At 32.3% G+C, this 13,758-nt stretch overlaps 1 protein-coding gene across 11 annotated transcripts in view; it reads right to left on the reverse strand.

Moving 5' to 3' along the window:
• Positions 1–524: 524 nt before the first annotated feature.
• Positions 525–13,758, reverse strand: part of RBM26 (RNA binding motif protein 26) — an 84,733-nt gene continuing 71,499 nt past the window's right edge. For 6 of the 11 annotated variants that reach the window (XM_079903127.1, XM_079903126.1, XM_079903125.1 and 3 more), the window contains 4 exons: positions 11,187–11,300; positions 8,404–9,566; positions 7,707–7,765; positions 525–3,970 (listed from right to left, as the gene is read on the reverse strand). In XM_079903127.1, the coding sequence (XP_079759253.1) occupies positions 9,477–9,566; positions 11,187–11,300 (204 nt within the window). In that variant the 3' untranslated portion in view covers positions 525–3,970; positions 7,707–7,765; positions 8,404–9,476. Of the gene's footprint in view, positions 9,567–11,186; positions 11,301–13,758 lie in introns of all 11 variants that reach the window. The other 5 variants (XM_079903124.1, XM_079903123.1, XM_079903129.1 and 2 more) reach the window with 5 other exon arrangements.

Below are 13,758 nucleotides of genomic sequence, written 5' to 3' on the forward strand. Positions count from 1 at the left end.
CTGACTTCTAATAAAAAAATACAGGATTGTCTATGAAGTTTTAAATCACAGATGTTATTTTTTTTAAATAATGGGTTGGTAATGTCCCTGAAAATTCTGATTTAAATGAGATCTTAGGGACAAATGTCATTTTAAGATTAAAACACGGTTCAAAATGTGAAAGACTTTAAAGGTTTACATTTTTGTGTGTAATTTGTACTATATATAGGTATATATCTCTCTATATAATTCTTTTTAATAATTTTACCAAGTATCATTATTTATTAACCAAAGTCCTCTATTTTAAGCCAGAGACTTCTACTATTTCATAACCAGATCTCTTTAACTAGATTTTTATCAAAACTTATATACTGAGATGATAATGTATTTTCTTGTAGAAGCAGTGGAAGACAGGTTATTACCAAACTTATTTAACCCAAGTTATAGATGATGGAAGGGATATCTGCAATGAAAAACAAACACAAAAAACAAATATTGCAATATTTATCATTCAATAAAAATAAATATGAAATGAACATGCTGAATGCTGGAAAAGTATATCAAATTAGATCAGGAGAAGAAATGTTCAGATGAAAACTGAAAATTATGGAGGGAAGTTCCAAAAACTTTCATTGGCCTTGGAAGTTGACAGTATAAGCACTTTATGTTTCTACTTGTGCAGTGCCCAAGGGCTGCAAGTTTTCCTTTCTATTCTATGTTACTATAATTGATGCAAAATGCAAGACAATTTTAAAAAGTTAACAACTGCTTTTAGTAAGACTATTTTATTTTAAAATTTTTCAAAATATAAAAATAATAAACATTATGGATATTTAACAAACAAAACATAATTCAACTATAAATAATAAAAATGTTGACAACCTCACATAAACACGTAATACTATAAACATTCTAAGCATACAAGAGTAGTTTTCTAGTTCAAGTTTTACCATTTTCAGTTCAAGTTTTATTATCACTTTAAAAAATAAACAAAAAAAGCTGCTACAGCTTAACCAATTACTTTCGCTCCACTCAAAGAGCAGGGAATTTTTCCCCCATGCCAACACACATTCGTGAAATGGGATACTTATGGGCACAGGTATTAAAAACTGGAACAATCCAGTCTCCAGACAAGAAAGAACTCCTTTGGTGTTTTTCGGTTCAACAATCCACAGAAATTGAGTTAGACTAAACCACTATTAAAGGAAATCTTGTGCCAGACATGTTGTGAAGTAACATCATACCCAAAACAGGTTCAGGATTCTGAGAATCAAAAGTAAACATCTATGAATGCTTTGCTGATACTTAAAAATTGTATCTTAAGAACATTCACTAAGGTGCTGGAATGAAGTCTTGCAGATGTAGAAAACAATCTGCACATCAACACAAAACTTGTACAATGTAAATAATACATCTCTTTAGAACTTATCAAATGTTCTATAAATATTTAAGAATTACCCTGCCTCCTGTTGAGTAAAAGACAGATGGGAATTTAAAGCAGAACAGGATTACACCATATTTTAGGACTAGAAAAGTTTTCCATTTGAAATGTGGGAAAACTGAGCCATGCTGAATGTATCATTTTCTTTATTCTAGTCATATTAACACACCACTCCTTTTATCAAAAGAGTTAATGAAAAACTGAAGAAACTATTTTCTTTTGGGGAAGCTGGACACAAATTAGTATAATGTCATTCTCCATCTTATCTTTAAATTATGGGATGTTTCTAATTGGCTGGGCTCTTTACCCGACTCACCGCAGACCACTTTTATAATTATGCTGCTAGATTAGATTAAGTTATAAGCAATCATAGATTTAAGCCTAGCAAAGTCTAGATAACAGGTTGAAAATGATATTGAAAGGTTTTGTAGCACCAATGACTTTTTCCTAAGACACTTGAGGGGCTGCATCACTTTAAAGTATTATTTATCTTGTAAACAAGACCAAAAATATTCAATTGATCTGTATTTTGAGCACAAATATTTATAAACTCTATTAAAAAAAAACAAATATAGCATGACTAGGGCAGCTGATAGTGTAAAATCTAAGTATATTGAAAAATATAAAGATATATAAAAGGCTTCCATAATGCAATCATGCAGAGGTAAACTGCTTCACTCAATTACACAAAAGTGATTCTGTACAGTTATCTACACATAGCTCCGTAAGAATCCTCTTCAGGAAAATGAAATAATGAAAATCCCTATTTTTAATTAATAAACATATGGGAACTCAAATATGTACCTGACCTACCAGATCTCACAGCAATTTTCAGAAAGTACAATGATCTCAATGAGAATTAAATCATCTCGACTTCTGATTCCCAATGGCATGTTCAATTTAGTTTGTTTTTAATTTAAAAGCAAGCGGGGGGGGAGGAAGATGACAAAATAAAATTGAGAGAGGTGGGATATGATCCACATCTATTAACCAACCAAAACTGTTAACAGCAAGTATGGTCCCTTCAGAGAATGTTTTTTGGGTTTTTAGCCCAGCAGGTTAGAACTATTCTATTACACAGGCAGAGAATCTTTCCTTAAAAAGAAAAAACTACTGAACTAATCTGGGAAAATATTTGTGAACTCCCAGCAACTATATGTTTGTTCATAAATGTGAACTAAAAGAGAAGTCCAATTTTTAAAATGCCCTGTAGGCTATAAGGTCATAATTATGTTAACAAGACCTTCCTTTAAACCAAGCCTACATTAACCATGCTGTCTCCAACTAACATGGATCAAAATAGATAACTTACATTATGTCTGACGGGTTCATTCTTTTTTTCATGAAGACAAATGCAATGCATACTCAAGAAAAAGTGCTTGCAGAATAGTTAACTTTGCACAAAAAGGTGAAAATATGAGCATGGCTGAATGAAACTAAAAAAAAAACACAAAAAACAAGGGAGAAAAGAATCAAGTATAATTTGGACTTTTCTAAAGGAGTTGCTATCAAGTGTAACTTCCGACTTCTCAAATGCTAATGAGAATCTATGAAGGAATACTAAGAAATTAGTTTTCTGAAAACTTTATGGTGCCCATTATAAAGAGGGTATTTTGGGTGAATATTTAGAATAAAATTTAATCACACTCTTTATAAATAATTCCAAGCCATATTGCTTATAAATAAATGATACGGACATACACCTTTTAAGGCAGGGAAACTATAGTTTTAACAATGCTAGACACACAACACTATTTCCCCTTGCTTTTAAAATTGTCTTTGATATCTTGGTTGCAACTGAGGAAAATAAGGAAAAACTGTGTAAATTAGACATTTAATAGATATTTCTCAATATCTACAATCCACAGATCATTTTATACTACTTTAAAAGAAAGAAAGTTATTTTCCTTGTTTACTTTGAAGAGTTAAGAGTTTTTTAAAAATTATTTGGGTAAGTGGCCTTGGCAGTGACTTCAATAAGTATATTTAGAAGAAACAGGCAAGTTATCACCATGTGAAAAAAGTATTTTACTAATTGTTCAAAATTGTTTTAAGTGACTATCCTAACTCCAGAAATGTATCCTAAAAACCCAGGAAAATTAAAGCCAAACCAAGGTTTAACTTTTTAATCATTTTCATCATTCTAAGTTGTTCATGCTAATGAACATAGTATCATGGCTTTACAGACTTCCTAGACACAATTTCAATTTGGCTGAGACTGAAAACTTATCTCAGGTTAGGAAAACCAAGAGGATTTTCTTTTTTTTCCTTCTTAGACTGTTTAAAAATAAATGGCTATAAAGGGGAGAAAACATTTAAGAATAAGGTCAGACAAAGCACACAATCAGATTTACTTCTGGACTCAGATGTACCCTCAAAGAACTGTAAAGATAAAATGCTAATTATGGTACATGTAAACATCTATTCAAAATGATAAAGGGCAAACATAAAACGATAGTATCATATTATTATAACAGTCGTCTCCAGACAGGAACAGGTCTTGCTGTTGTAGTCACAAAGCTAAATTCAGGCAATGATGATCTCTCTCTGCTGGAAAAAGAGAAGACTATTAAAAAAAACTGTGAAAACAGTAAATAAATCTAAAAACTGAATCATACCATACACTGAACTCTAATTTTTTTTAACATTAAATAAAATCTGAGAAAGGAATCAAAATGAAAGTTCCAGACAAATTTCACAAAGATCAGCCTTGGGTTAAAATGATTTAACAAAACTTCTCTGCATCATGCTTCACTGAAACATTAAGCTGCAAAGATCACAGCTCTGCAACATGGTTACGATCTAAGATTTTTGATTAGGAAATGTCATAACTGACCACATAGTAAATTTTTATCAGTGTGGGTTGGCAAAGTAGTAATTTTAAGAAATCACGAACAAATTCCAAAATATTGATATAAAATAAAAGCAAGAACAATTGTCTTAAGTTTCCCAAGGACTTCATTTCCTTAAACTCCATGTGATAACCATTTCATTCTTCAATCACACTATATGACATAAAATACTATACTAAGCATAATGATTAACAACAAAAGTAAATAAAAAGGAACATATCAAAATGAGACACTGCTTCGTATACAAAGGAAGACTAACTTGGATGATTGGGAAGATGAGAGGATGGATGAAGTAAAGTGACAGGGAGGGAGGGATGAGGAAGAAGCAAATATAATAAATTGATACAAAAAAGTAAAATAAAAATGCTTTTAATTATACTAAGTAATGAGTACATAATACTGATAAACTGTAAGAAAGTTATTAACCAAATTAGGAATTTTTCTACTGAACAAGTATGAAATTTTTCTTTGAACAAGTTTTCATTAGAAATTACTGAGTATGTCAGTCATGTTCACCAAGGTTTCTTCCTTTCTTAGGTCTTTTAGATAGCTATTTTGGAAGATAATCTGCTGTCATCTGATAGGTATACAATGATCAGAGAGAAAAAATCTACTCTTCTCTAAAAGCCTGTATGCTGTATACATACCTCGGAGCAACTAGCCAGTTCAAGAAGTTAACAAGAACAAGGTAGTTCCTGAGATCTGGGAAAAGGAAATTTTCTTTCTGCCTTACAGATACTGTATGCTGACAATTTATTCCTAGATTACATTTCTGCTTTAATTATATGGTTTTGGAAGAATGAGAAAAGCCCTGCAAAAGACCAAAAGGTGAACTAACCTAATAAGCCAGAATTTTATGCAGGACATTTTTGTTTTAAAAGGCTAAAAGACTTCTTGTAAGGGAAGAAAAAAGAAAATCTTACAAATATTTACATAAATTCTGGAAGGACTAAAACTGATTTTCTATAATTAGTTCACACTATAGGTAAGGGGAAAAAAGAAAGAAAATATAGACTGATAAAGTTTGTATAATATTCTACAATAGCCATTGATATTTCAACATACCAAACAAGCAACTGTTTGCCTTCTTTTTGTAACCCTTAGAGCCAGTGATTAGTGTTCCAAGTAAGACTGAAAATACAGTCCCCATAAAACAGTTCTAGTAACAAGAAATTTCCTTCAATTAAGCTCAGCCATACTTTCTACAGGCAATCAGCTAAAACAGTGAAGTCTTATCTTTATAGTAAACTACTGTTTGATACATTTGATTATATTACAAAATAAAACAAGAGCTATGGAATACTCTCCCATTCATGCAACATGATTTCATTAAATGCTTGAGTACTGGTTAAATACTAAAATTAATTTTTAAATGTTACAATTATCCAATAACAGTTAAAGCAACACTGCTTACGTAGAGACATAAAATATTGAGTGAAGTATGTAAAATGACAACTCAACCATCCCTTGAGGTAATCCTAATCAATCTTTTAAACCAATGATACATAATTTCCTTCAATTTTTTCCTGGAAAAAGTAGCTACCTACGTCTCAATCCCTTTTTCACTCCCACCTCAGCCCAGATCTATACTACAGCAAAGAACTTGTTAGAACTGCAAAATTTAAAAGCGTGTATCAAGTTTTAGGTAGCATACTGTAATAAGAAAGAGTTTTAAACTTTAAGTTTGGAAGTGAAAGGAAAGTTACAAGCAAGAAGAAAAAGTGTGAATACAGAAGTTAATCTACACTTCCCAGGTTAAAAGGAATTTGGGTAGCAAAGGCAAACATTTGGGAACACTATATACAAAACTGTACCAAGACACACTGTATGAATTATCATAACCAAATCTAAGTTGTTTCCACTGATAAGATGATAGAAACAGCAACAGCAACAACAGGTAGGGAGAATTGATATAGATATGTTAAATTGTTTTAGATCAAACACTAATATACTACCAGGGAAACTAAAGACGTGGAACGGACCTCAGAGATCATCTAGTCCAACCCCTTTCATTTTACAGACAAGGAAACAACCCTGGATAAGTTAAGAGACTTGTCTAAGGCCAGAGAGTCAAATCACAGAGCTAGGGACCAAAAGCTAAATCTCTTAACCCTTGTCCAGTACTCTACACTAGCTCATCTTTGGATATAAAAAATTAACCGGGATGGACTAGATTAGTGGCTCTTGACATTTCTATTCTTACACACTGATAGAAACCAAAAGGCGATTTTACTCCTGAATGGACAACATTTAAAACTCCAAAATTTTAATAGCCTACTAATTGTTATGGAAATTCCACTAAGACTACTTGTATATTCCTCCATCAGTATTTGTAACCCCCACTGGTGCAATACTTAACAGTATCAATTGTTTACTAAGACGGTCCCAATGACTGAGAAGACCTTCAAGAGAGATTTTTAGAAAATTGATAAGAATTAACAAGGGAGGTAATTGTCACTCCATTGTTGGAGATTTAAATATGCATTCATCCATTAATTCATCCAACAAACAACTGAATGCCCACTATGAGCCAGGCTTTATGATAATAACTAGAGATAAAAAGATGAATAAGACATGGTCCCCTTCCTAGAGGAGCTTGTAATCTAGTGGGGAAGACAGACATATAAACCAGATAAATTATATTACAACATAAGTACTGTAACAGAGATATGAACAAAGTGCTGTGTTAAAAGGGATGGTTAAGGTATGAACTGGCTAATGACCAAGAAGTCTACTAATTTTGTGTAACAACTACCACATTTATTGTGAACACAATCTCATGCCCAATCAATAATTAGGAAGGAGGTAGCAATGTAGAGGTTTAAAAAAAAGTTGGCACTGAAATCAGAATGCCTGCAATTCAAATTTAGTCCTTCTACTTACTAGCTGTCACTTTGGGCAAGTCATTTCATCTCTATTAGCCTAAGTTTCCTTATCTGTAAAATGGGAATTAACAACTACTTCAAAGGGATATTTTAAGTTTTAAATGAGAACACATGAAAGTACATGTAGAGTACTAGTATTTATAAACATATGCATTAATTTGAAAAAATCCAATAGCAATTTCATACTACGTAATATTTATAATTAAAATCATATTAATGATAATAAAAATATAATTATGGACCTAATGATTGTTGCTAATATTTAATCCCCATACTGCAGGACCCTATCAAAACATACTTGTCTTCTGATTCATTCAAAGCAACATGGTGTAAAACCTTTTAATTTTAGGTTACTACAGAATTTAAGATTAGGGAAAGTGATTAGCTATTTATGGGTTTAAGTAAATAGTATGTGATTTCAGTTACATTATAAGGGAATTTTACAATAATTGCAAAACATCATGCTAAAATTTACTAATCATATTATAAAGCCAAAAATCAGCATGGAGATTTAACTGGCCTTTGCAAGATTTTCTTTCTTTATAATACCTGTTTGGTGTAAAGAGAAGAAACGTGAGCCTCTGCCAATTTGGCATCTTTCACGACTACTAAAAAGAAAAGAAAACAAACTTACCTAATGAATCAGAATAGCACATAGTCAACATACAAGAGACTACATCAAAATATATCACAGCTCTAAGTAGAGTAAAGAAGTTTCAAGTAAAGTCACTATTTTGACAAAAGAAATCTGATAGTGAAATTTTAAATATAAACATGTGCATCAACTGCAAGCCAAAACATTCCTATGAAATATAATACCATCAAGAATATATATACAACTTTAACCCTAAGTGTGGGAAGAAAAGGAAAAGAGGAATAGCACCCACTAGCTATCCACTGGCAAAAGACCATGGTGGTGAAATTACAGTCTGTGATTGTGAGGACCCCAGTATGGGAAGAAAGTAATTTTTTTTTATGTGACTTTTAATATAATCACTATATTCTCAGGAGGGGTAGAAACACTTGCAACCAAAAGGATAAACTGTAAAAGATAAATATGTAATCTTCCACCCTCCATTCTACAAAGAATGCATTTATTTCCTGGAAACTGCTGTATCAACTTTCAATGATCATGTTCACTTGTCAGAGAAAGCCACTTAAAAATCACAATATTGTTGCAAATGTCAAAGATTTTTTATACAAGTATAGGAAATGCACACTTAAAATATCAGACTGGAACACTTACCAAACAGTGTTTTCCTAAAGTAGTATCTATAGTACATTTCTTTATTCATACATCTTCAAATGGTCAAGTTTTCTTTCATACATCCAAAATGTAATGTGATGTTTTCTTATTCACCAAATGTTAGCTCTACTTGAAGTCTGGTTCCAAACTAATCAGCCTGCTTTTAATTTAAGACATCTGTTGAAAGTTTATAGGATCAAACCAAACTGAAGTGGTATAAATTTTAAACAATGGATTGAACATTATTGTAAAGGTACTGGTAACCATTATTATTATTATTAAGAATAAGTTAGTGATTATAGCTCCTTTTGTGATAATTGGGGGGAAGGGTAGATCACCATCTGGAATGGTCTATTTATTTTAACTTTTTTTTCTTTTTTTTTTTTTCTTTTTTTAAATCAAGGAACATTGTCTTTTTTTTTTTGTCATTGCTTTTTTCTTTTCTTTTCTTTTCAAGAGACCATTCCACTTTATTTTTAACATCTGAATGCATAAGGACTCAAATGCAAAGCAGTCATACACCGTTATCATTAAAACCCATATTGTAAAATACATACACAAGTCCAACAAAAGGCTAATACATAGTAAAGCCTAAGCATACTACTATGTAATATTATGAATACATAACTTGGAGACTTTAGTTAGAGTACTATGTTACCTACTCATTTTTGAAAACATTCATTAAGATCTTAAATGCAAATGCATTCCTTATTTGGAGTAAAACAAAATCCTCTAAGTTATAACAAGTATTGGTCATTAAGTCTTCAGACCTATTCATTAAATTACAAAGAACCCAAAGAATTCTGTAATGTTCAGTAGAAGTATGTAATAAAAACATTGCATATGTTTCTAGTGTGATGTCTTTACCAATTGTTTACTGAAATAAAACTCAAACATCAATCTTTCAAAATACAGGATTCAGAAGGTAGTTTTCTTCTCTTTTGTCTATTTGTGAAATCCATCTTCATCACATTTTACCAAAAATTGTTTTTACAAATATGTAAAAGTACATTAGATAATACTAATGAAACACAGGTAGAGTTCTATCATATGCAGATCAATGATCAGTCAAATCATCTTCTCCAAGAGCGAGATTCATTGTCCTCTTCTTCTTCATCATCATCTTGAAGTAATGAGTCATCCACCAAAGACTCTTCCTGAAACTTTAGGTTAAAATGCATTTAGGAATTTACCCAAAAAAAAAAAAAGAAAAGAAAAAAGGTGACACTTTTAAACACTGATTACTCTCAACAGAGTTGAATACAAAAGGTATTTCTATAGCTAGAACATTCAAGAAACAAAGAAAAGCAATCTTTACTCAATGGTTTCTCAATACTATCTATTCTATTGCTTGCATCAAATAGACACTAAAAAAATATCAAAGTAAGCCTTTGTACATGCCGTTTCTCCTGCCTCTCTTTATCAAATTATGCCATCTTCTATACCTACAAAACATTGCTCCACACCTTTTTTTTGTTTTAAAGAAAACATCAATAAGTCTTCTCTGACACTAAATCAACCAACAACTTGAATAAAGTTTATCAATATTTATATTTCTTTTCTGCTATATGTAACAAACATTTTCTTTTATAGCATTCTTTTCTTTTCCCCATTCCCTTCATAAAAGCTTCTCAGTCTACTTTTCAAACTTTTCAAAATACCTAATACCAGGAGCTCTCCTGCTTTTCTCCCCATTCAATTCAAACTCATGGAAGGACAAAGGTATAATCTAAAATATAAAATGACAAATCATGTATATGAGTTTCAAAATACACATTTTATTCTTGCATTTGACTATGGATATGTATAACAGCCTTGAATGCTCTTCAAACAAAATGAAGTGCCATTATGAAAATCTAACCAATGTAAAACATGGAACCATTTAGTTTCCCCACCTTACCTTTCATTCCTTAACTTCCTCAACTTTTTCCTACAGCTTATTTCATGATTAAACAAAACAGAGTTGCTTATCTTTAGGTTTTTGGTTTCAAAGGGCTCTCCACTTCACTGTTCTTCATGCTCTCACCTCTCAGCCATCAGACTACCTGCTGTTACCCAAGAAAAAATATACTCTTCCACACCTATACTTCTGCCATTTAAAATGCCTCTCTCAACTATACTCCCAGTCCCAGCTCTTGGTTATGAAAAGTTTTTTTTATCACTCAGGGTTCAGCTCCACTGCCACCACCTCCTTCAAGATTCTTCTGGAAAGAAACAATCACTCCTTCCTCTGGGTTCTCACAGCATATTGTTCAAATCTTTATTTACCATATCAGTCTGCCTTTTATTATAATTAGTTTCTTATGTGTCTGTCACCACCCCCTCTTCCATATTATAAGCTCCTTGATAACAGGGACCGTGTCTTATTCATTTTTGTGCCTATCACAGTATCTACCATATAGCAGGCATTCATTCTAATGAACTAAAATGGTATGAATTAAAATGAAACCTGAAATGTTAATAAAGCAACTGAATAGAGTATATACTCTAAAACTTAAAATATCACAAGATTTCCTGTGGATAAAAATCTAATGAATAATTAATGTTTTCTAAGAGTAAATGAAAACTGAGTATATATATGATTTTCATATATTCTTTTTGGATTAGCAATCCACAGTTCTCATTAATACATAAAATTTAAAGTTGTCTGCATTTATCTGATATCCCCTGCCTGGAAGATGGCTCAGGAATAAAAGTTTTATGTTAAAATCACAGCCATAAAATCACATTTTATATAAAAACGTAAACACTTAAGGGTAAAAACAAGTGGAAAAAAAACATACTTCCTCTTCATCAGGTTCAACTTCTTCTGTTTCAACAGCTGAAATATTAGTTATTGGTTTATTCCAAGCCAGTTTTAGATCCTGCCCTTTGAAACGAGCTCCATGAACTGCAGCCTAAAACAATTAAGAACATTGGAATATAGAATATTAATAATTTGTGAAGAAAAAAATGAAATGTTATAGTACCTAATATTTAAATTAAATTAGCTAAACACAAGTGAAAGACAGTTGTGTATTTTTGCTTTGTGGTTTACTTCTTTATTTACTATTTATTATTGCAATTTATAATGTACTTTATACTGTTATTTACTTCTAAAATCAGCCTAGTGATTGTAAATTCCTTTATAAAAAGAAAACAGGAACAATTTCTCATAATCCAGTAGAGCTATTTCACTACTGGCCAATATCTGACTAGAAGAACTATGTCTCCATGTCTACAGTAAAAGGATAACTGCTACTTAAGGCAACAATCTCAAAGCACTTCAAGATTCTGGCTGTAGATCTTAATTCTTGTTAATTCACAAATGGCTCATATAATAACTATAAACTAGAAACCTTTAACAAATATAAGAATAATTTTGCATGTGTATTTATTTTTAAATTACATCAAAAAAATCAAAAAATACCATAAAATGTCTGACGTATCACTATTACAAAATATAAATATCTCAATGAAGAAGGAAAAAACAAACAAAAACCCTGAACTTTTCTATTGAAAACTAAAGCACTTCCCTACAAAGCTTTCAGACCTGCATATGGTAAAACTGAGTAAACAGTCAAGTCTAAGTACTTGTTACATTAAATGGCTGGTTTAGAAAGAATGCTTTCAAATTAAAGTAATGTGAACTAACATAAATCAATGTTAGCAACATACCAAAATAACTCATAGTCACAAAAGATTTATAGCACAATCTCAAAGTACAGCATAATGTGATATGTAGAAACAATTACATGTTCAATGACATCTGACTATGAATTGTGTGATATTAAAGTCCCCAGGTATAAATTTTAAACCTGCACATATAAATTTATGATAAATTTAAAATATTTCATGCCTATTAAAATGCAGCTCAGGAGTTTTTAGTCCATGACCCCATCATGTCATATAACTAAAAATTTTTAAGTACTTATATATAATATTTAAGGCCAGAAACAAACTGTAATCTTTTTGAAGCTATAACTATTACATAAAAATATATTCCTGTAAGGAATTCCAATTGTCTCATGCAAAATGGCTACTCATAAAACTCATGTTTTCATCCAGCTAAAAAAGGCAAAAAATGTTAAGTGATGTTTTTTTATAGTAAGTTCTTCAAAAATTTCTTATGGGAACTTCCCTGGTGGTGCAGTGGTTAAGAATCCGCCTGACAATGCAGGGGACACGGGTTCGAGCCCTGGTCCGGGAAGAACCGACATGCCGCGGAGCAACGAACCCCATGCGCCACAACTACTGAGCCTGTGCTCTAGAGCCCCCGAGCCACAGCTACTGAAGCCTGCGCACCTAGAGCCATGCTCTGCAACAAGAGAAGCCACCATAATGATAAGCCTGTGCACCACAACAAAGAGTAGCCCCTGCTCGCCGCAACTAGAGAAAGCCCGCGTACAGAAACAAAGACCCAACACAGCCATACATATATAAATTTATTTAATTTATTAAAAATTTCTTATGACCTAATTTTGTAAATCTCTATATTTAGCACATACTTCAAATTTGTAAGGTGAATCTACAACTCTCTAAAGTTTTAATTTTAAAATTATTTACTGGATGCTATCATCCAGGCTCTGTTGTTCCGTTTACAGAGCACAGGCAGAGTAGATTTAGCATAAATCTAAGGGTCCTAGGATTTTCAGAATGCTAAATGAGCTCTGGTTTCAACTTCAAGTCATCTGCTACATTAGCTCCTCACAAGAGAGTCAGCCTGACCTTTGAAGCTTTGAAACCAGGCATTGACTTCTCCTCTCTAGCTATGAATGTCCTAGATGGCACCTTCTTCCAATATAAGGCTGTTTCATCTACACTGAAAATCTGTTGTTTACAGTAGCCACCTTCATTATCTTAGCAAGATCTTCTGGATAACGCACTGCAGCTTCTATATCGGCACTTCCATTTTTATATTATGGTGACAGCTTCTTTCCTTAAACCTCATGAACCAACCTCTGCTAGCTTCAAACTTTTCCTCTGAAGCTTCCTCATCTCTCTCAGCCTTCACAAAATTGAAGAGAGTTAAGGCTCTGCTCTGGATTAGACTTTGGCTTAAGGGGATGTTGTGGTTGGTTTGATATTCTATCCAGACCACTAAAATTTTCTCCATATCAGCAATAAGGCTATTTCATATTCTTATCATTCATGTGTTCACTGGAGTAGCACTTTCAATTTCCTGCAAGAACTTTTCCTTTGCTTTCACAACTTGAATAACTGGTGCAAGAGGCCTAGCTTTCATCCTATCTTGGCTTTTGACATGCCTTCCTCACTAAGCTTAATCATTTCTAGCTTTTGATTTAAAGTGAGAGATGTGTGACTCTTCCTTTCACTTGAACGCTTAGAGGCCACTGCAGGGTTATCAACTGGCCT

Source organism: Stenella coeruleoalba (genome assembly GCF_951394435.1).
Source record: "Stenella coeruleoalba genome assembly, chromosome: 18".
Lineage (NCBI taxonomy): Eukaryota > Metazoa > Chordata > Mammalia > Artiodactyla > Delphinidae > Stenella > Stenella coeruleoalba.